This window comes from Anastrepha ludens, chromosome 5 (assembly GCF_028408465.1).
Source record: "Anastrepha ludens isolate Willacy chromosome 5, idAnaLude1.1, whole genome shotgun sequence".
Classification (NCBI taxonomy): domain Eukaryota; kingdom Metazoa; phylum Arthropoda; class Insecta; order Diptera; family Tephritidae; genus Anastrepha; species Anastrepha ludens.
The window spans coordinates 88,252,999-88,275,609 of record NC_071501.1 but is presented as its reverse complement, the minus strand read 5'-3'; the positions used below and the strand labels follow the sequence as shown (position 1 = coordinate 88,275,609).

Sequence of the window (22,611 nt, the reverse complement as noted above, 5' to 3'; positions counted from 1 at the left end):
AGATGCGTGAAAAAGTTAACTCTGCCAAAACGTTTCCGCAAACTAGTAGGCGTCTGCAGGCATTTCTTTTTCGCCATAATCCATCAAATACTCGCACACAATTATGGGCGTGAAATAAATTAAGTTATCGATGAACAATTCAAATTTCGAAAACCAATTGAGCAAAGCATTTGGATATTGGAAAAGCATTTATTTTTCGTACACTTTTCATTAAGTTAATTATACCATTTAGCAAATTGGTTTGATTAGTTAACTTAATTGTGGCTGATGCAAGCCACGAAATACAAGTAAAACGAAAAAAGTTCGACATAATTTTAAACGAATCCAAACGTATCGGTGGATGCACAAGAAATTTCGTTAAAATAAGACTGACCTACTGGGGGGCATTTATCTGCCGACATTTGATTCCCATGGAGTTGCTGATTCAATTCGTTAGCCATTTAAAAATTCTCGTAATATTACAAAGAAAAATCGTAATATTAAGAAAATAAGCGAACAGTAAAAAAAATGTAAACAACGAACTGAAATGAGGAATTTCCTTTACGAGTAATAATTTGAGTTCTTTTCTTTGGCGATTGCCTCACAAGAACAATTAACATGCTTGTTTACCTACATATGTATTGGTCAACACAAATCAAAGCAGCTTGAATTGGCACAAGTAAAAAGTATTTAGTGGACTCATTATCATTAACCTATTTTAGGAATATTAATGGTATTATTTTAGTGGAAAAGTGCTGAATGAAACGTACTTAATAATAAAAGTGTGAATAAGCAACCAAAATGTGCGCTGAATAGGTAATTATTATAAATCAAATAAGCACATTTATAAGTTTTTACTTAAGTTCACTTAAGCTACTTGTACACTACAACACAGAAGTAATTGCTATTTGACTTTAGTGAGAAAAGCATGAACTTAGTTTTTTGGCGCTTATCTCACGCAAACTTACATATATAGAGCTGTCTAAAAACTGAGGAAACTACAAGGTGCCGCAAAATTAATCACTCTATCGAAAGATTATTATTTTTTGCAAATGACGTCGTACGTAAACAGTAGACAAGTAGGCAAACAGACAAGCACTGAAGCGCTTAGGGGCCGTCACAAGCTGTCTACGTGGACCTGTTATTGTTAAAACAATCTTTTTTCACATTTTTTATATATATATTTTTTTAATTTTTTTATTTTAAATTTTTTTTTTATGTTTTTTTTTTATTTTAAAATTTTTTTTTCACCGCCACTTTCGCAATTTTACCATGTTAGCTACCGGCTGAATTTTGCACCTCTCGTATAGATCGTCGTTACTTATGATCTTCTATATCCTGCGTAAACATCTGTTCACACAGCTTTGAATTTTGTTTTCAATCCAATCTTGTTTGTGAGCCAGATTTCCGATCTATAAAAGAGTACATATAGTATATTTGACTTAAAAAAAATTTTGTATGTCCGTTGAGGATGCTCGACGACCAAATAGACCGGACCTGAGCATACGCGCCGCTCGCTGTATTTATTGTCGCGATAACCTCTCATTTCGCACTATCTTCAGCGGCAAGTAAGTAAAAGTGTCAATGTTCTGAATTTGATCACCGTTTAAGAGGAACGAGCGGCTGTTGTGGACCGAATTTTCATGGCTTTCGTTTTCTCGTAATTTATTTTTAGATTGAGAACACTATAGCAGCAATATTCTCACTAGAAGTCCTGGTCTCCAGTCTTTTTTGTATCCTCAGCAGAACCAATTTCTTTACTAAGTTTTTCACCAGCCTTTGAATTGCCAACTCATTTGGACGATTATTTCCACAAAAAAAAAAAATCTTGCGTTTTGCGTTGAGTTGTTCTTAAAGATGGACCATTTTTATAATAAATTTGAATAATTTTGACGCGTGTTCTATCGTGTAAAATTGTATATCTGTCTACTTTGCAAATGACATAAAAAAGGTACAGTCTAGGAATTATCCCCTATTCACATCGAGGGAGAGATGCCATTTATTAGTGGCATTCATCGAAACAGTTCTTCATTGCTTAAACTTATCGATTTACCCGCATTTTTAAATGAGCTCAGCTGTGTAACAAACTGCGTAAACTTTTGTTAGTTGCCGATTTGATTAATATAGAAGCTTTACTGTAAAAAATTAGTGCACATGAACATTTTTCTACAAAATGTTTTAATTAATTCATCTTAGAAGCTGAAAAAAGAAGGTGAGATAAATTCATCAGACTTTGTCAAGAAATTTGAAGCCATTGTCGCCGATCCAGTGGCGCGAGTTTAACAAGATCCAATCTTTTTAACTTTGCTTGGCTCCGTTTGTTTCTAAATTTAAATTAGCAAGTACAAAAAATATTAAAAGTATAAATAATAACTCATCAAAACTTATAAATCAAATAGCGAGCACCGAATATCGATTATTAGAGAATTTAAGGGGTTCACAGCGCCATCTCGCTGAAATCAGACTTGCCCGCATCAAACTCTTCAATGTGTTACCGAAAAAAAAACAATAGTTGGTTGGTGTCTCTGTTGCGCTCTCCGTTGACCGTGACGTTGTTACCGCCTTCGTTTTCATAGCAAATTATATCCAAAATGCCGTCGCAAGAACTTTCACTGTGCAAGTGAAACCAATACCTTTGGAATTTTGAAGTAAATATTTTCCATAATTTCACTTAGGCATTTCATTAGATTTTCTCTTATGTCAATTTATCGGTTCTCGCATATTTCTACGATAAATTGTACTATTTGCATTTATTAGTTCTGTATTTAATCAGCTAAGTCATTAGCTCTGTTTTTCAAGCGCATATGTATGTATCAATGGTGATCTTTAACCCGCCGTCGGTCGCGAGGAGCGAAAAAAGCCCTTCATTTTCAAAAAAAATTAATATTGCATCTTTTTCTATGAGTTAACTTACGGGCAAGCTCATGATTTTGCAAGCAGTGCCATTTTTTGAGTGTTCTACTTATCTGGGCATTCTATGTTTTTTTATTTATATTTCAAGTGGCCTTTTGAAACCAGGCTAAGCCTGTTTATTTACATCATCTCTCGCCGCAGGACTACCGGCAAGTATTACATCGCGGAGAGGGAAGGCGGTTAACCGTCGGTGCTGTGTCTCAGTCTTTCTACACGTCTCATCTCTTCCATAGCCTCGGTCATTACGTCGCATGAGCATTCCACTTTTCCTTTTCGGCGAAGGAGAACGGAAGCGCGAACATGTAAAAAATGTGTGGTACCTACACATCTTCCATAACCAAGCCCTCGTGGTTGATTCTGTATAAGTATGCTTTGAAGCAGCCATAACCGCTCAAGCACTGAGTCAGGCAGAAGTACACTTCTCCATGTAGCCTTGTTTGTCAAACCTTAAGACATGGAATGCATTTGTGTGTCGCACGCCCTTTTGTAGAGTTCTCCCACCTCGTTTGTCGCTCAGCAATGCAGTTTTCACGTAACCCTGCACGAGAAAACGAGTTTATAGGCCTCTGTGTTCTCGCTATTTGGACAGCTTCCATTGCTATTATGTTTAGAGGGCACATGCCAGATATTACTAGGGCTGCAGCGTCGCACTCCGTTTTGATTGCGCTCCATACGCGTGGCGCGCACAACCGGTAGATAGATTTTAGTCCTCGAAAGTATGAAACATGTTGCGTTTCGTTCGCCCGAGTAGGGGCACCATACAACACTAGGTTTTTTACTACATTAGCCAGCAGCTGACGGCGACTTTGTTTTGGTTCTCGTACGTTTAATATCAGCCTCGACAGCGCTGTCACAGTGGTGGATGTTTTTTTCTTGGCGTACTTGAGGTGTGCTTTGAAAGGCAGCTTTTTATTTTTTATTATTGCCAGGTATTTGATTGCGGGAACGGTTTATATGTTGGCGTCCCCAATTTCAAAAGTGAGCTCCTCTGGCTTATTTGCGCTAGACGGCTTTGGGCTTTCTCAGGGCATTCTCTGGTGGTTACATACGGAGCGTCTGCCAAGCGATCAACCGAATCGGCTGGTAGGGGAAAATGATCGTTGGACCTTCCCCTTCCACTAGAAACCGGTCCCAGTTCGCTGGCAACAGTCGTGCAGCGATCGGTGGAGCAACGTTACTCGATCAAATTTTGCGTAAAGCCAAACAAAACGAGTACCGATACCATTGGGCTACTCAAGGAGGCTTACGGGGACCAATCTCCGTTCAGTGCCCAGGTAAAACGGTGGCACAAGTTGTTCAAGGAAGGCCGGGAGGAAGGGACAACTGGACCCTTCATCACGACAATGCGCCGGCGCACACCGCCTTCCTCTGCACCTCTGCATTGCCCAAGATGGGGATTCCGGTGCTTCCCCACCCACACCTGTCCCCTCCGGACTTCTTCTTGTTCCCGCGCCTGAAAAGAAAGCTGAAGGGGAGGCGTTTCGACTCCATCGAGGCGATCCAGAAAACTGTGACAGCCGAATTGAACGTGATTCGGGCGGATGGGTTTAAAAAATGTTTCCTGCAGTGGAAGGACCGCTACCAGCGGTGTATTGACGCTCAAGGGTCCTATTTTTGTATTAGTTGTATAAGCCAAGAGGTTTAATAAAACTTTTCACTCAAACCCTGTATGCATGTATATTTTAATTTTTAATTTTATATTAATAGGTGCGTAACTAAGTTCCCGCTGTTTGTCAATAGATGTCGCCAGCAGTGTCGGCTAGTCGATTCTAACATAACCTAAACGTCATAAACCAAGCGTAGACATATGGTAAACAAACTTCTTCGACACATTAGTGATTTTGTTTTGGTATCATATACTTTTGGTTTTGTGAAAATGTCTGATTTTGTGCCGAATAATCGTCATTTGCGAGAAGTGCTAATTTTTCTCTTTCATTCGAAAAATATGACGGCTGAAGCACATCGAGAGCTACAAAAAGTTTATGGAGATGCTGCTTTAAGTGAAACAACGTGCCGTCGCTTCAAAGTTGACGACCGTCCGCATGAAGGAAGGCCAAAAACCTTCGAAGACGCTGAATTGGAGGCATTGCTCAATGAGGATCCGTGTCAAACGCAAGAAGAGCTCGCTTCAGTATTAGGAGTTACCCACCAATCCATTTCCAAGCGATCGCATGCTTTGGGAATGATTCAGAAATAGGGGACTTGGGTTCCAAAGTTAGTTGCGCACCTAATATATTTATTTTAATATTTAATTTTATATTAATTGTGTGCGCTCTAACACAGATAGATATTTTTTGATCGACCCTCGTGTGTGTGCAAAGTATATTTAATTGAAAATGTTTGAAAATCAATTGCAAAGCACAAAACGAGGTTACCGCCGAGCCAACATCTGGTTCTTGGACTTTGCGTATATTTGTACAAATGGCAATTACTCAATCATATCAAACTTGGCTCGTTCTTGCGATTTTTCATATCAAAAGCTACCAATTATGGCATTGACAGCTGTCATTCACCTGACAAACGTACGGATGAAGGCCGTCACGTGTTGGTTGGCAAGTGAACTACACTGAATTCAATTTGTGAATATTTACTTTTATGTGTGCAGTTGTACATACATAAGTGCCTATATATTTTGTGACTACATACATACATAAGTACATCTGAATGTATATAAAGTTTTTGCGAAATTCTGGCGCTTTGTTACTGGCTCACTAACCCCGATAAACGGCGTCTGCGATATCCACCCAAGATAGTGCACTCCTATTTGTATCTGCTTACACGCATATATGTATATGTATGCATTTGTGTGTGTGTGTGATACGTAAAAACTTATACTCATAAGTCTGCGCGTCCAACAGATGTGGCAACAAAACATTTTCTAAATTGCCATAAATTGTATTTATTTACTTACGCATTTTGTTGTCATTGTCGTATTTCTCGTTGTTGTCATTTACGGGCACCAGACAACAGGCAACAAAAATGAAAAAAGCAAAAAGTGAAAACACGCGCGTTAACCAAATAAAGAGGAAAAGCGAAACCACAACTAAACCGCGCTTGGCGACAACTACCAAAAAGGGGCACCCTGTAAATTACAAATTACGTTGAACAAAACCAAAAACAAACTGATTGCCATAATTGCATGTTGTTGTCGTCATTACATGTACGTATGCGTGTATGTGTGTGTGTGTGCTCTCATACATGTTTACCAGCTTGTAGTTGGTGTTGTTGTGCGTCGTGTAGTGCATTTGCATGAGTTACTGCCTCGATGAATGGTCGAATGTTGCGCGTTGGCATTTCTGCACGCTGCGTACAAATAATGACCAGCGTAAACAGTGGGCTGTACGACTGTCGCACCCATTTGGGTATTCCAAGTGCAAATTTAATTACATTGGATTGCGCAAAAGAAAGAAAGGTTTGCACGCGTGTGTGTGTGTGTGTGTTTGCAAATTGTTTTTCTTCGACTGTTTATTTTTTGCTTGCTTCGAGGTGACTTTTTATGAATGCGGCAGCGAAATTGCGCATGCGTACAAAAGCGTTAATGCATGCGAGTGGCAGGAAGGCGAAACCGAAAATCCACGGAATGCTTTTTTAACACCTAAAAAGCTGATAATTTATGTATGTACATATGTATGTGTGTATGTAGCTCTGACGTACCGAAACATTAAGAAACTATGTACTTTTATAATCCGGAAGCGTGAAAGGCGGAAAATTTAAAGTATTACATACATACAAATGAGTCAATATTTAAAAATTAATAACCTGTAATCATAATTTGTCTAAAAAAATCTTCTTCCTGCTTGCCAGTATGTAGTAAGCGCCAGTATGCGCCGATCAAGTACTGCTTTATTTCCCAAATGCTAAGTTAGGTGGTCGGCGCCGAAGCGATGGCTCATTTGGACGGGCAAAGATGTCAACTTCGACATAGAAATTGGTCTGCGCTTGCCTGCTGAAATATTTAAAAAGTTAAAAGCCTGCAAATGATCTTTATTTCTACTCATAAATAACTGCAATCTTTCTACTTTTCTTCAAAGTTGTGTCCTGCGATATTTCATCTAATAGAATTCGTATCCTAATTCCTATTATTTTGGGACTTTTCCTGAAAGGGAGCAATTTTCTGCCAGCTTGCGTGTTCTTTGTTTTGCTAGAGTTTTACCTGGGATACGGAGGCAAAAGTCTTTACTATGTGGTTCGAACTTTTAGTGTCTTTTGTGGGGAGGCAAAAAAATCGCCCATTGCTCTGTGAAAATCATATTCTAGGGATCAAAATAAGAAACTTTGCCGAAGGGGCCATATCTCTAAAACGAATTCTGATGTCCCCCAATTTGGGTCGAACTTTTTAGTTTCTTTTCTCATGTAAAGACCAAAAATGGTGACATTTTGAAATGATTGTATGGGGAACCCCCCAGGGAAGTTCCAGGGGGTGTGTCACTGGCATGAGTGGATCGGCCGTCCAAAGTTAGTGGGGGTCGGTCATACATTTGGACTCGATTGGAGCACTCTAAATGGGTCAAAGTGGGATTTTTCGTTCGACCCAAATTGGGGGACATCAGAACTCGTTTTAGAGGTATGGTTCCTTCGGCAAAGTTTCTTATTTTGATCCCTAGAATATGATTTTCACAGAGCAATGAGCGATTTTTAAATCGACCCGCCCTAATGTACACCTATGTTCAAAATAATACTAGCGCGACGAATTGACCAGTTTTAACAATTTTGTTTTTTTTTTTTAATTTTTTGGTTTTTATAAAAATACATATGCTTCAAGCTTTTTTGCACAATTCACAAAAAAATGCTCATCAAAATTTTGAAACTCCCTTTCCCCTATAGTTTTTCTAAAAATTCTGAACAAAAAGTTGAAAATTTTGATAAGCATTTTTTTGTGAATTTTGTAAAAAAGCTTGAAGCATATGTACATATGTATTTTTATTGGAAATTTTGAAAATTGTTAAATTTGCATATGCGAGGTGTGTTCAAAACATAAGTCGAATTTTCAAATTTCGTGGGCTACGTACATTCAACTTTCGGTTATTTTTTATTTTTATGTTGGTACACTGGCCCCGAAGATATGTTCAGTAGGGTTGCTGAGTGTCGCCATAAAGTTCCTACAGTTCGTTTTCTCATGCGTTTCTTGTATAAAATAGTTGATGAACAGAATTTAATCCTATAATAAAGAAGAAGAAGAAGTTTTCCCATCGATAGCGATATACGCGGTAAAAGTCCATATACCTTTCGTAGAATATTGCTCTCCCGTCGCGCTCAAGAGTCGCTTCAACGGATAGTGATTCTTAGCTCTCGATAGGAGTGCAGATGGATGAACTACACCTTAGAAAAAGACTAGAGAATTGCATACAAAAGATTCCTATCTGACAGAGCAAGAAACTCTGAAGAAGTGATACAATAAAATGCTGGGTTTCCCATCTAACAATTTTTGTCATAACAAGGAACAGGAGGAGAGTATGACACACAACCACTCTTACTGTCCCGCTCAGACTGAAACGCTACACCAATTTTTTTCGTTTGCTTATCCTAGATCTGATTCAGCTTGAATTTGGAACTTCGGTGCCACAACAGGCATTCTCAATGGTTTATTTTTTAAAAGAAGGTGAAAGCTCGCCATTCTTCTCTCTCTCTCTCTCTCTCTGTCAATCTCTTACTCTTAGTCTCTCTCGCTTTAGCTGTAATTAGTGGTGCCATACCTTAGCCATAACCGTAACCATAGCAATCAGCTGTTCTGATCAAAAAAATGGGCATCACTGTAAATGATTATAGGGGCCGCAACATAACACCATAACTATAACCGTGACCGTGTGTGTACTTGACATTTGTTCTGATATTTGCGATAAAAATTGAATATTAAAAATGAACGACGAAAAATGCATTGACTTACTGAAAAATGGAGGTTTTGTGACAAAATGCAAATGTTGCCATTATTATTATTAGAAGGCCATTACGCACTGCGACCAGAGCTGATCTATTGTGTAAGGCCTATTTTTGTAACCCCAGAGTTTTAGGCTTTTTAAAACTTTTAGCACAATTTTGGGTTTGCTGTTCCAAAGATTGCATGGAGATACTACGATACCACCAAGGTGATGAAGTCTCTGTCTGCCTAATGCAGGACATTCACAAAGCACATGTTCTGAGCTTTCTATGTCCATTTCGCAAAAGCGGCAGACATTGGTCTCAGATAGACTAATATTATTTAGATGATACCTCAGGCTGCAGTGAGCTGTATGGTGTCCTGTTAAAAGACGCAGATCTACTCTGCTTAGTGAGAGAAGCTTGTCAGATATTCCTTTGTTGGGACTTAGGAATAGTTTGGTTTGATGCTGACCGACACAGTTTAGTCAGTGTGCGGCAAATTTTCTTTCTTCACATTTCCTAAGGAATTCATTAATGTGGCCTTTTGTGAGTCCACAGAAAGGCTCAGGACCAGTAAGTTGCATATTTGCTCCTTCTTTTGCCAGGTCATCAGCCATTTCATTTCCCTCATGTCCTGCATGTTCCGGAATCCAGCTAGTGTTGCCATTAATACTACTTCAATATCAGCTGTTTATTGTTACGGCATGACTAATCGACAAATGCTGTAATGTTGCGGCTATGGTTACGGTTACGGCTATGGCGTTATGGCTACGGCGCCACTAATTGCAGCTTCTGTTACTCTTCCTATCTCTCTCTCTCTCTCTCTCTCTGCAATGATAACACAATATGCTAGCTAACTTAATGAGTCTCTATATATCCTTTGTAAGGTGCAAAAATGTTGAATCTAACCAAAACCCCCAAAGACAAGAAAGACGTAAATTTACTATATTTGAAGGAAGATTGATTGATATTGGAAAAGCCGTACTTAATTCGTTTCCATCAAAGATATATGTACGTATGTATGTATGCAAATAAGTACAGGGAAACCATATATTCACGCGTATTGCAACATCTTTCTGATTATCTCGTCTTGAACTTTTTTTGTGGCCGCTTTTTTTATCGCGCCTTTACGCTTGATTCGATAATGCATGCAAATGCATATTTCGCTTATGTATGTATGTATGTACTTCTGCTACGAACTCCAAGCCACTGGCGCGTCACGTGTTACATGTAAATCGCCATTGTGTGCGTTGCATTGTTGGCTTTTTTTCATATTTTCATATTACAGGCTGCTTGCTATAAATTGTACACATTCCGTTATGCGCGAATGCGCAACCGACTGAACTGCAGCTGAGCAGTGAGTTGGAACAGCAAAAACATAATGCACACATACCTTCACACACACTCGTAAAAGTAATATTCAATACGTGTTCTCGTAAACTGTCGTAATCGCAAAAATCAAAGCAGTGAAAAAGAGCAGAGAAGAGTTATAAGAAATGCTGATTTGAAAAAATCAATGAAATTAAATAAAACGTGAAAAAGTGAAAAATTGCAACGAAAATACAACGAACAAACGAATAATCCAACCAGCCGCGTGCCTCACGAGCATGAAAATCAAACGTTACCCCGGCAAGGCGGTCGATGCCAGCCTTTCACTGGACGCCAACAATGCAATGGGTGTGTTGTACGAGGCCAACTGGCTGCAGGCGCATGAAAACTTCAACACGCGCAGTGATCCTCAAGCGCCGCAACGTGCATACCCCACATCCAATACAGCCACAACCACTGCATACACGCCCTCGCGCCACCCACACACAGGCGGCAGTTACCTGATCGATGGCATCTCCACGCTACGTAAGTACCAAATGAGCCTGGAACAGATCAGCGCATTGGAACAGCAGAGTCGCGATGATCGCATCGTGAAGGCGATCAAAGATTTGAATGGCTACAAACCGTCGACATTGCGCCGTAAGCCGCAGCAATTGCACGGCGAGTGGGATATGCACGCGTTTAATGGCGAGGGTGGTGGAGAAAATGGGCTTGGTGGCGCACAGATATCGCAAGACAGACATAAAGCACCAGCAAAGGCGCAACAACAACCCGCACCCGCACCCGCACAACAACAAAATCATTATGTTATCGATCCCACAGTAGAGCGCCAGCAGCGTCCACGTCAACAGATCTCTGCGCAACCACCCGCCTTGTTGCTCAAACGCTCACAAACAATGCTCTACTCACCAAGTAAATCGAAACAATCATCACCTTCTTCCTCACACGCTTCTGCCACTTCCGGCTTCTCTTCCTCCTCCACGCTGGATATCAAAGATCTGCGTCGCATTTGGAAAATGGAGAAGGAGTTCAAAAAATCAAAATCAAGCTCCTCGCTGGTCACGCACAATTTCACTGAAGCGACACCGGCAGAAGCAGCACCGCAGCTGTCACACACTGTCATATCCACACAACCGCAGCGTCAGCGTTCGCCGCTACTGCCCACACCCAGCAACTGTGATAGCAATTTGAATGGCGGCGAAGTGCCAAAGCCAAAACCACGAGTAGCCACAATAAACCGCGCCAAATCTATGCGTCTACCTGTAGCTGAAGAGGCTATGGTGAAATCTATGAAGAAATCCTTATCCGCTCGCAGACTCACGCCACCCAAGCCACCACCACGTCGCCTACCGCCAATAGCGAATGGCCGCCACTCGCCCAAAAAGTCTTCCTTTATAGCACCGCCCGTTCTCGTAACTGTTGATGTGCCCATAGATGATGTCATTGAACAGACTGTTAGCAAAGATTTAGATTTTGGCAAACCAAAACGGCCACGCAGCACAGACAGTTTAACAGATGCTCTGGCTGGCATGACTTTGAATGTCGGCCATCAGCAGCAGCATCGTGGCAGTGCATCATCGACAAATAGTGCCTCGCAGACTTCCGACGATCAGTTCAGCATTCCGCGTCCGCGGCTTCTCGTGCCGGTGCATACTTATGCGCGGAAACGGCGTACCGGCAATTTGCGGGACCCCAGTGTTAGTGGCGTACAGCCGGAGATCGAAGAGATTCCTAGAGATGGTAAGATTTGTTAAAGAGTGAAATGTTTTTTTTTTTTCAAAAGGGATTTTCCTATATATTTTGAAGAAAAACATGAAAATTTATTTCAAAAAATCAGTTCCAATTTTCAGCAAAACTTAAGGCTATGTCCAAAATACTTGAATCTTCTGTCATGAAATCGCTTTATTGCAGCTTATTAACCCTTTAACTTCATACGTACACGCAGCCTCAATTTAATTTGGTTTCGGGTCAGCCAAAATAAGGATTTTCGCAAGGCGAAAAATGCGTATGGAATATTTTAACTTTTTGTATTAAAATAGGTCCCCGTTTAATTGAGGTATCTGACTGAAATTTATAATACTTATGAATAGAGTCTGGTATTTGATAAGAGCTTTAACAAAATGTAAACCGAGCTACTACCAATCCCGGTGTATGGCGTGGACTAAATTGACTTGGCTCATTTTACACTGAAGCTGCAATATTTTCAGTACTTCCACTAATGCGTTGCCTTATTAGTAGCCTCAATAGTAAATATATGGACCAGTATACAGCCGTTGAAAAATATTTAAGGACGAAACCCAGTTCTCTCCAGAAATTAGTGATGTTCTGCGTACTGAATACATTTTTTACGTCGTTCCAAAGATGTGCTATTGGATTTCTATTAGTCGGTACTTGAAGATACTCAATCTAGAACAGTGATCGAATCGATTTCGAAAAACTTTTTTGCCACATGAGAAATGTGCTTCGGATCATTGTCTTGTTGAAATTTCCAAATGACCGATAAATTCTCTTCCGAGTCTGAACGTACATACTTGACCGCATCTATATTGCCTTCAGTACGATGAATTGACCCGACACCGTTCCAGCAAAAGCAGCTCCACAACATTATTGAGCCCTTCTGAGCTTTATTATTGGTGAGACAAACTTGGGATCGAATGCTGCACGATTTGGCCGCCGCTCGCACTTCCTACTATATGGACCAACTCCATTTATTTTCGTTTCATCACTGAATAAAATATAACGCTACTGATTTTGAGTCCAGGATAAGTGCTCTCGGGCAAACTCAATTCGGCGTTGTCGTTGCGATGCTGTTACCAATGACTTCTTCCGTGCCAGCCGACCGTGAAGCTCTGCTTCTGCCAATCGAAGCGCAATCTTTTCGTTATTGGTTTTTCCAATTGAACAAAAATTTCTCGATGTAAGTTAGCAGCACTCTTCCTGCTATCCTGTTTTGACAATCTAACTACCATCCTATCAATCTGGCTAGTAGTCTAGCACTGCAGGATAATCCAGTATCTTGTAACTCTACTGGGATGCTTTTCGAAGAGCTGTGCGTGCTCTTACTAACAAATACTCCCAACGATTTCTGTCAGCCTCTATATTTCTAAATTCGTTCCAGGTGGCGGTGGAAGCGCTCTCATTTAGGATTGTGTGCTAACAAGTGCAAAACTCTAATAAATCCAATCCAAGTTTGTCATGGGCGCCCTCTGTGCCGGTTTCCTTTGGGTTCCATTGAAAAACCCATTTTGCAATACTCGTATTGTCGTTTTCTCTGCGGAGGGTATGTCTAACGAATCAAGTTCCATTTTCGCCTTTTAATTTCAAGATTGATTGGGCAGTTATCTGTAAGCGAAAGAAGATCAATATTCGAGACTGTTCTTGCTCAAAAAATGTTTCATATAATCCTAAGGTATCTGTTGATAAACGTTTCAAAGTGTCAGATCTCAGATTCATATATGTAGAATCTGTACTGCTACTAAAACGCAAAAAACCCTGCAAATCCTTCAAGAGAAATAGATAAGTGAACGTATTTCAATGAATGTGATCACACCAGATATATTCAAGCGCAAAAAGTAATGTTACGGGGCCGTACTCGATAATAGATGGGCATATGGTGGTTACCAACGCATCGTTCTTAAGTATTTTTCAACGGCTGTAGCACTCATAGCCTGTCTATTGGGACTACCAACAACTCGGAGTTTCGGTAGTATGTTTCTCTAATCTCAAAATTTTGGTCGTCGATGAACTTCACCGAGATCAAAATGTAAGCCTCGAACGACGCTATGAAATTGTCAAAAATTTTAAGGGTGTATTTTTTATTAAATATTTATAACATAATTATATTGAAATCATAGACAAGCAAGTATTGGTAAAGCTCTGATTAGATTGCTACAATGAAAAGCTTCTCATAAAAACCATTTGCGTTCAAGGCGCTGGCGAAGGCTAAGGCTATGCTGATATGGATCTTTAACACTAGATTGAGGGACTTTGCCACTTTGACTCATTTAAAATTTTATTGCTATATATCGTCCCCTTAGTATAACAATAGCCTATGTGCTCATAGGCTATTATTTTTTTATTGAATTTTTTGATTCTCCATCGTCGATTTTATATGTGGTCAAAATTTTGTCAAATTCTAGTTCCACAAAGTGGGTCAAAAAATAATAAATATTTACAGACATAACGAGATTTGAGTGAGAGCTACTTTCGACAAAAAGTTTGAAATTCATTTTCTCAAAACATCAAAAAATTTATAGGCTATTTTAATACTAAGGGGACGATATAACACATGGAAAAGTCCCGGGCCTAACACGGGCCTATAAATCAACGTAATTTTCATTAGGAATAACGTAATCATTTCAGCGGCGCTCTAACATCAGCGATAACCTCTCAGTCGAGCGAAATTTCTTACCGGAGAGCACTTGTTTTAGGTCTGCGAACAGCCAGTAGTCGCTGGTGGTCGCGGTGTCATTGTTTTGATTGACTGGGATACGGTGCGTTTTCTTGAAAGTGAGAAAATGCAGCACCCACTTTGAACAGATCTTTCTCATAGTCAAATGCTCAGGCAATATAAAGCCAAAACGTTCTTTTGATATGTTTACGATGTCAGCCAACTCACGCAACTTCACTTTTCGATCACTCAAAACGATTTTGTGGATTTTTTTATGTTTTCTGGTGTTCCGCCTCAGTTGGACGTACACTGCGTTGTGCACCATCGGAGTCTATACGTCCACGTTTGAAGTCAGCACACCATCATTTTATTGTTGCTCCTAATGGAGTGGAGTCCCCATAACACTATTCAAGCCATTGCTTCGCTTGAACGGTGTTTATTCCCATCAAAAAGCAATGTAAAATTGAAACATGAAATTCTTTTTGGTCCAAAAAAATAAAAAATAACAAAAGTAGCTTCACTCTTAGCACAATAACTCACGAACTAATGAATAGAATATCATGAAATTTTAGCAGCTGACTTCTCTAGGTTATTACTAACTGAAAAAGCGGTGACTGCAATAAAACTAGTACCATCTATGTGTTGATTCTGTTGTATGAGTCAAATTGGCTCACTTCAGTAAAAATATTCTATACCTATTTTTGCTGAAGTGAATCGTAAATCTAGTGTTAAAGCGAGAAGTTGGCTGCATTCGAGAGAGCAGGCTTCACACTATGCAGCTGGCGGTCGCTGGCGCTTGGCGCATGCGTACTATTCTATGGGGTAGCGTATGTTTTGTTATTTTATAGCCACACCTAGTATGCCATATTTGCGTAGCAGAGAAAATAAATTACCATTATTTTATTTATCGTAAGAATGGCATTTTTACGGGCTCCAGTTACCCATTTTTGCTCATTCCTTCTAAACTATGCGCGCAAGTCTATTGTATAAAAATCTTTGCAACATTACTTGGCATTATGCGAGTTTACCATAATCTTTTTGCATATGTAGGTTAGTGTTTTTTGCATTCACTTTATAACTTATAAAAAACACTTCTTTAGAACGAGTAAAAGCTGCTGACTCGAGGCTTGAATATACCAAATTGAAGCAGCAAAAAGCAAAACGTTATTAATTTTATGAATATTAAATTTGTATTCCTACGAATTCTTCACTTTCATTGCTTACTAAACTTTCTTTCCTGACACATTCCGTTTTAATCTTCTTCAACAATCTTTAAAATTTCCATGCCATCCTCTCGTCCGACCTCACCCACCCGTAATCAAAGAGAGTAAACGAAATGATGTCATTTCCATTTCGATGCTAATAACAAACCCTGAGCTAAATCCAACTGGCCGCTAGTCAGACAAGAAACCGCTCTAACCGGCGTAGCGTGCAAAAAAATATATGAACAAAATAATTTGCATATCTACAATGTAAAAAAAATAAATTAAAAAGTTTAATATTAGATTCTGTTGGAGTGCAAATCAAAGCTTCTGGTACAAAGTGTAGCTCACTTCTCTAGCTTCTTGAGCCAGGCGGCGCACCTAAGGCGAAAGCAACAAAAATACAAACCCAAATACAAAGAGCGCAAGCAAGAATAGTCAGCTACCAATCGGACCGGTTTACTAACTAACGGCTCCAGCAATGAGACTGCTTTGCATTTTTTGAAAGTGAAACCGGAATCGGTTTTTACCATTTAAGTTGACTGCGTGCGATTTGTGTTTTCGTTCTTTTTTGTTTTTCTTCTTGTGTGATTACTCGTATTTTCATTTGATTACTTGTTTCATTTCATGTACATTTGGCTAGTCAACAAATCGAACTTTAGTTTCAATTTCAAAGTTGGACCATTCGCATACAAGTTTGAGCTCTGCTCCCCCCCCATATCTATGCACACACGCACACGCACGCATATGTATCTCTGTTTGGCGTATTTAAATGCAAGTCGCCGGTAACAAATGCAATATGCAGGCGTTTACCAATTACCCGCAACTATTTGCCAAAGAGCCGACAGTTCGCCTGACCGCACGCCGGTCCAAAGTCACCCAAAGTCAGTCGAATTGGCTGGCAGATGCCTGAGCTTGGTTTGCAATTAACATTGCGACCGGTTTTTCATTTTTGTGGCAAGTTGACTAAACTTTTCGGTACCGTTGACATGCGCCGATACAAAAGTATATTTGTATGTGTGTGTGTGTGTGTGTGTAAGTGCAAAAAAAAGCTACAAGCGCAAAACACAACTCGGCTCGTTTTCAATATTTTTGCATTTTGCAATACTTATTTCCTTCCATGACTTGTTATTTGTATTACTTCACTCTTGCCACCATTAAGTCATATTACTCAATTTGAATTGAACCTCAATTAAATCCGACTACTTTTATGTATACCCATTAAAACAGGTCTGAGGATTCGCAACGCACAATAAGGATATTTCTTTGAACAGTTGGGCCGCTTTAGCAGCGGAAAAAATAATAATTTTGCAGCAATTCAATAATTAATGGAAAATCGAAAAAGGGTCCTTTATTGCAAAGGGTATTTTTAAGAGCATGAAAACTTAAAAAAAAAATAATAGAAAAATTCAAAATGCATAATTTAATTCATGAAATTATTTTTACTTGGAAGTTTAATGTGTACCCAGCTCCCCCTTCTATTGGTGGGGTGCGCCTTGATGTTTTGTTCACTAATGAAGGGCCTACAGTTTTATACCTCCTCGAAAGAGGTAGATAGTTTTGGATGAGTAGTTTTTCATGGCAGAAATCCACTCGCAGGTTTGTCATTGTCTGTCGAGGAGCAGCCTCTATTAGGAAAATATTTTTTCTATGACTTGGTGTCGGACTCTACCGAAAGATAGTCGGGCACCAACCAATTTGACTAGATCAGCCCGCTTAGCTCTTTCAGCGGTCTCCTAAATACGTTTTCTATCTGCGAGGTCTGGTCTGTCTTCCACTGTTGAGCCTTAATTGAAGCTTCACTGTCAAATAAGCTTTATAATTTAAATTTTTAGAAACTTCTTGGCTATGGAGTAACCTAACACATGCAATTTTAGTGAAACCAGTGCAAGTTTAAACGGCTCAAAAATCGTGTTAATTTTTGATATTTTTTTTTTTTGGTGTTGTCTTTTGCGGATTTTTCATATTACAAATGCAATTGATAAAAACTGGAGTTGATTTTTCTAAAAAAAATTTCTCTGGTGAGACAGCATTTCTTGTGGACAGCATTTTCTGCCTCAAGAAATTCATTTTTATGCCGAAGAAAGTGCAAAAAGCCGTAAAAAAATATTAAAAGTCACCGCCTCTTTAGCTACTTTAAGCTTTAGCTGCTTATATTAAAATTCTGTGGGTTATAAGACTGCGTACTCCAAATATTTAGCATGAAAAGCGTAAAATTTATTGAATTTTTCTAAGTTGTTTAATATATTTTGGCTAAAAAAATGAGCAATGTTAAAAAAATAAAAAATAAAAAAAAATTGTATTTAGAAAAACATTGTGAATATTAAAAAATTATTCAATTATATATATATATATTTTAATTCATCAAAAATTATTCAATTTAGCTCACTCATATACTTATACATTTGCCGAAAGAACGTCATAACTAAAAAAAAAAAAAACAATCGATCAAAGCGGCTGCAAAGTCTTCAATTTACTGTGTCTCCTATGACTATAACATATATAACATAACATATGTTAGAATGCTTATACTTTCTTTGCTATACCCAGTAGGAACCTTTTTTGTTTTTTTTTCTCACTCCACTTGGGATCATAGGGCCTCGACAAGACTCTTCCTTCGTACACAGTTCCGGGCTGTTGTTTTTACAGCGTTCCATGTGATGTCGGCATCTGCTAGCTTGCGCAACATCGACCTTCTTGAAGTATTCTTTGGCCGACCGCGACCTCTACTCCCTTGAGGATTCCAGTTCAGTGTCATTCTCGTGATGATATCTGCTGGTTTTCTAAGCCTGTGACCTATTCATTGCCACTTTCTGCGTTTGATTTACCTTAGGAAAGGTTCCTCATTCGTTAATCTCCACAGCTCGTCGTTTTTGATGGTGTCCGGCCAAAATATTTCAAAACATCTTCACTTAGAGAAACTTGCCGGATTACATTAAAAAATATTTTTTTACGTACTTTTATATAGTAAAGAACTCTCAGCAATCAGACCTATTTTTGTTTTATACATTGTTGGATCTTTGATGGCCACTAATAAAATAAGAGTCATTTCTGCTTACCTATATAAAATGGTTTTTTGGGTTATGACTTTCTTCCAGCAAACCAAACGAGTGAGATAAATATCGTCCGAAATGCGTAAAGACTCGAAAAGTCGAAATACCAAATCGAAAATATAATAACAATCAGTCATGCAAACCTTTTTGTTTTATAGATTTACCTATACATCATATGGGTACATATATATGTTTGTATGTATGAACACATTTGTACTCCTGCATTTAGTATGTAGACCAGCAAACGGCGGCATTGTCTTTGTTGCAATAAAATTGCATTAATGCAAATTTATGCCTCTGTTTTTTATGTCTCTACCTTCTGCCATTTGTAATCATTTTGTATTTCATTTTGTATTTCATTTAATATTATATTCATGCACTTTATTTATGTTTTGCTTTGCCTTTTTCTGTTTTGCAGAGGGTCGTGTGGAGGTCTCGCGCGAGGGTAAATATCTATCGACACTCTCCGGTGCGAAGGTGTTGGGTGAGTTGGCCATATTATATAACTGCCAGCGTACAGCGACCATTACCGCTATAACGGAATGCAAATTATGGGCCATAGAACGACAATGCTTCCAAACGATAATGATGCGTACTGGCCTCATACGGCAGGCGCAGTATACAGATTTTCTCAAGAGGTGAGTAAAAATTGATGAAACAGTTAGATTTTATTTCAACGAAAGCTTTTTATCAACACTTAAAAATGCATTTATATTTTATAAGTTCATACGAAGTAGTACTTGTGCGTACGTGTACATTTGTGCGTGAATTGGTGAAATCGTTTGTGTTACTTTATTTTAAAGGAGCAAAACTACATTGCATTAAGTCGCAGCCAAAAGGCATCAAAGACTGCCTTTATTTGTGGAAAAAATGGAATTAGTTCCAGAATTAGAAATGCTTTATCTATAATTTAGAGGCGCTGTGTGATATAAGAAAAGATTTCAAAAGTATTCTACAGCCGCCGGTCGAGTTCAAGCTAATAAATGGTTGTTGACTCCAGTTATACAGTTCCTTTGAGATTCTAGTTGGTTGAATTGATGAAGAATCCAATTAGTGCTTCTGCACCATTTTTATGCAACATCCATATAGGATGGCAACAAATGCCTCCGCATCATCTGCAGAATATTCTGACCAAACCCCATCAGTAACGACGAACTGTGGAGATTAAGGAATGAGGAACCCATCCTTAGGCAAATCAAACGCAGAAAGTCTCGATGGATAGATCACACATTGAGAAAACCACCAGATAGCATCACGAGAAGGGCACTGGACTGGAATCCGCCAGGGAGTAGAGGTCGCAGTCGACCAAGAAACACTTGGAGAAGGTCGATGTTGCGCGAACTAGCAGATTGCGACATCACATGGGAAAGTGCAAAAACAACAGCACAGAACTGTGCACGTGGGAAGAGTCTTGTCGAGGTCCTATGCTCCCGAGAAGAGTGAACAAGGAAAAAAAAATATAAGATATATCCAGTCCGTGCGATTGAGCGACCTTATAAGGTTGTTTACGTCTATGCCGACCAGCTCTACGAGGTTTTCAAAAATCGACTTGTTAAGGGTTAAAATCCTTGCTTTCTACAGGTCAGGGCATTCCCATAGTTTCCTTGTTTTCCGGTTCATTACAAATCCGGCGGTACATATTGTAAGGAGTGCCCATTTTTGTGTTCCCCTCTTGCCCGTCCGTCCGCTTTTTCATTTCTTTCAATGTTCCGATGTCCCGGGAGACACCTGATTCAAGTGCTCAGATATAAACTTTTACTTTTAGTGGCGCAATCTAAAGGTTATAATTAATAAATAAATATACAATCAAGGACTAGCATCTACATACAGCAAATGCAGTTCGTTCAATAACTATAGCACAGGAACTTATTTGACGGCAAGTCTTGACAATTTTGTCGTTTCTTTTTTAATTTTAATAATTTTTTATGAAAGTATATGTACTTCCTTCTCTTACAAAAAGCATATAAATGCAAGTTTCAAACTTTAAAAAATTATCAAAAAAATTTCCATAAAAATTTTTAAAAAATTTGAAAAATTTCGAGTATGCGGTTTTATAGCCCACTGAATTTTTGTATAAAAAAGTGCAAGTTGAAGCCACTCAAAAGTCGCGTTAATTTAAATTTTTTTTTTTTGTACTCATGCAGTTAAATTTTCTCGTTCAAATCAAACAAAAAAATTGGAGCATTCAATATTATTTTACAATTTATGATTCAAAGATTTACGCCCGAACAGAGCTAACAAATTTTAGTAATTTATTTTAAGGCGCGCTTTGTCTATAAAATTTTATTCATGAAGCACAAATCTAGGTCAATGACTTTGTTTAGCGAAGCTGTCTTCATCATCTTCGATAAGAAAAACACAAGTTTATTGTTCAAAATACACATTTTATTCAGTATAGTCTCCGTGAACATCAATACACTTATTCCGACGAGATTCCAATTCATGAATTCCATCTCTGAAGTGAGAATTTGGAAGAGCTGCAAAATACGTTTCCCCAGCTGTTATGACGTCGTCATGTGATGAAAAACGCTTTCCACGCATGCATGTTTTTAGGTCTGGAAACAGATGGAAGTCGCTAGCGGCAAATCTGAATGCTCCAACAATTCCAACTTTAATTCATGGATTTTAGCCTTTGTCAAAATGCTCACAGTGAATTGTCCTGATAAACAAGAATTTCTTTCTTTTGCAAATTGGATCTTTTTTCACAATTTTTCCCCTTCAGTTGATCTAAAAGGTTACAATAATATTCGTAACATATTGTTTTACCAGTTTGCAAGTAATCCACAAACAAAATCCCTTTCACTTCCCAAGAAACTGATGCTAAAACCCTCTGTCCGATTTCTGGACACGAACTCGTTTCGGAGTCGAAGAACCTGGTTTACACCACTCTTTGGCTTCTGGATTCGATTTAGGATCATGGTGATAGAACCACGCCTCATCCATAGTAATGAATTGACGCACAAAATCCATTTTGTCCTTTCGAAAATTCACTAAATGTTGCTGAGAAAGTCGCATTCGAATGTATTTTTGTTGTATGGTTGGCGAATGCGGCACCCATTGTGCACACAGCTTTCTGGAAGCCAATACTTCAGTCAAAATATTGCTAACACTACCCAATGAGATGCCTAAGGCTTCAACTAAACCTCTTTTAATTACTCAACGATGTTTCAATAAGATTTCCTGTATTTTTTCTACGATTCCTGGTGTTGTTGCTGTTTTTGAACGTCCTTGATGTGGATCGTCTTCAAGGCTTGTACGACCACTTTAAAATTCAGCAATCCATCTTTCTACTGTACTAGTTGATGGCGCAACTCCATATACACTTACAAAAATAAAAATTCATTCACTGCTCGAAAATACTGTGACAGGTCGATACCAAATCGCTTGTAAACAACGAATAAATTGGCAGATTGAAATGAAATTTCACATACGTTCATATGAAGATTGTACTTACATAACAAAAACAAATTTAGGTTAGTAGCAACGCTCTCTCTTATCGAACCGCAAAACTTATTGAACAACCTAGTACATGCCCAATGATTGTTGATTTGCCCAAGTGGATTGATTTCAGCGGAACGGTGCCAAATGCCACACTGCCCAAGAAAACATCGGTTTGTTGAAGAAAATGGTCGGTGGGATGGAGTAAAATATTAGCCCACTCTTAACCCTTTGGTGACGAGTGTTGGCATATAGCCGCCCAAGCCGTTTTATCGTTGCGGACGCGTGTCGGCATTTAGCCACCCAAATTAGTTCGAGCTGTAAGGCTCGCGACGTCTGTCGGTTGGAGCAATAAGATACGCATAGGTCTAATAAAAGAGTCACGATTTCCGTCAAAGACATTAGGGGCCATTATCAATGAAGTCTTATCTTCCTTATAATGTAATCTTAC

General features: G+C 38.9%; 1 protein-coding gene across 2 annotated transcripts in view; it reads left to right on the top strand.

Moving 5' to 3' along the window:
- LOC128862940 (cGMP-dependent protein kinase, isozyme 2 forms cD5/T2) overlaps positions 1-22,611 on the top strand; it is a 139,002-nt gene that overhangs the window by 104,531 nt on the left and 11,860 nt on the right. Inside the window, exons 1-2 of one of the 2 annotated variants that reach the window (XM_054101782.1) lie at positions 10,037-11,817; positions 19,141-19,360. In XM_054101782.1, the coding sequence (XP_053957757.1) occupies positions 10,356-11,817; positions 19,141-19,360 (1,682 nt within the window). In that variant the 5' untranslated portion in view covers positions 10,037-10,355. Of the gene's footprint in view, positions 1-10,036; positions 11,818-19,140; positions 19,361-22,611 lie in introns of those variants that run through there. The other variant, XM_054101781.1, reaches the window with a different exon arrangement.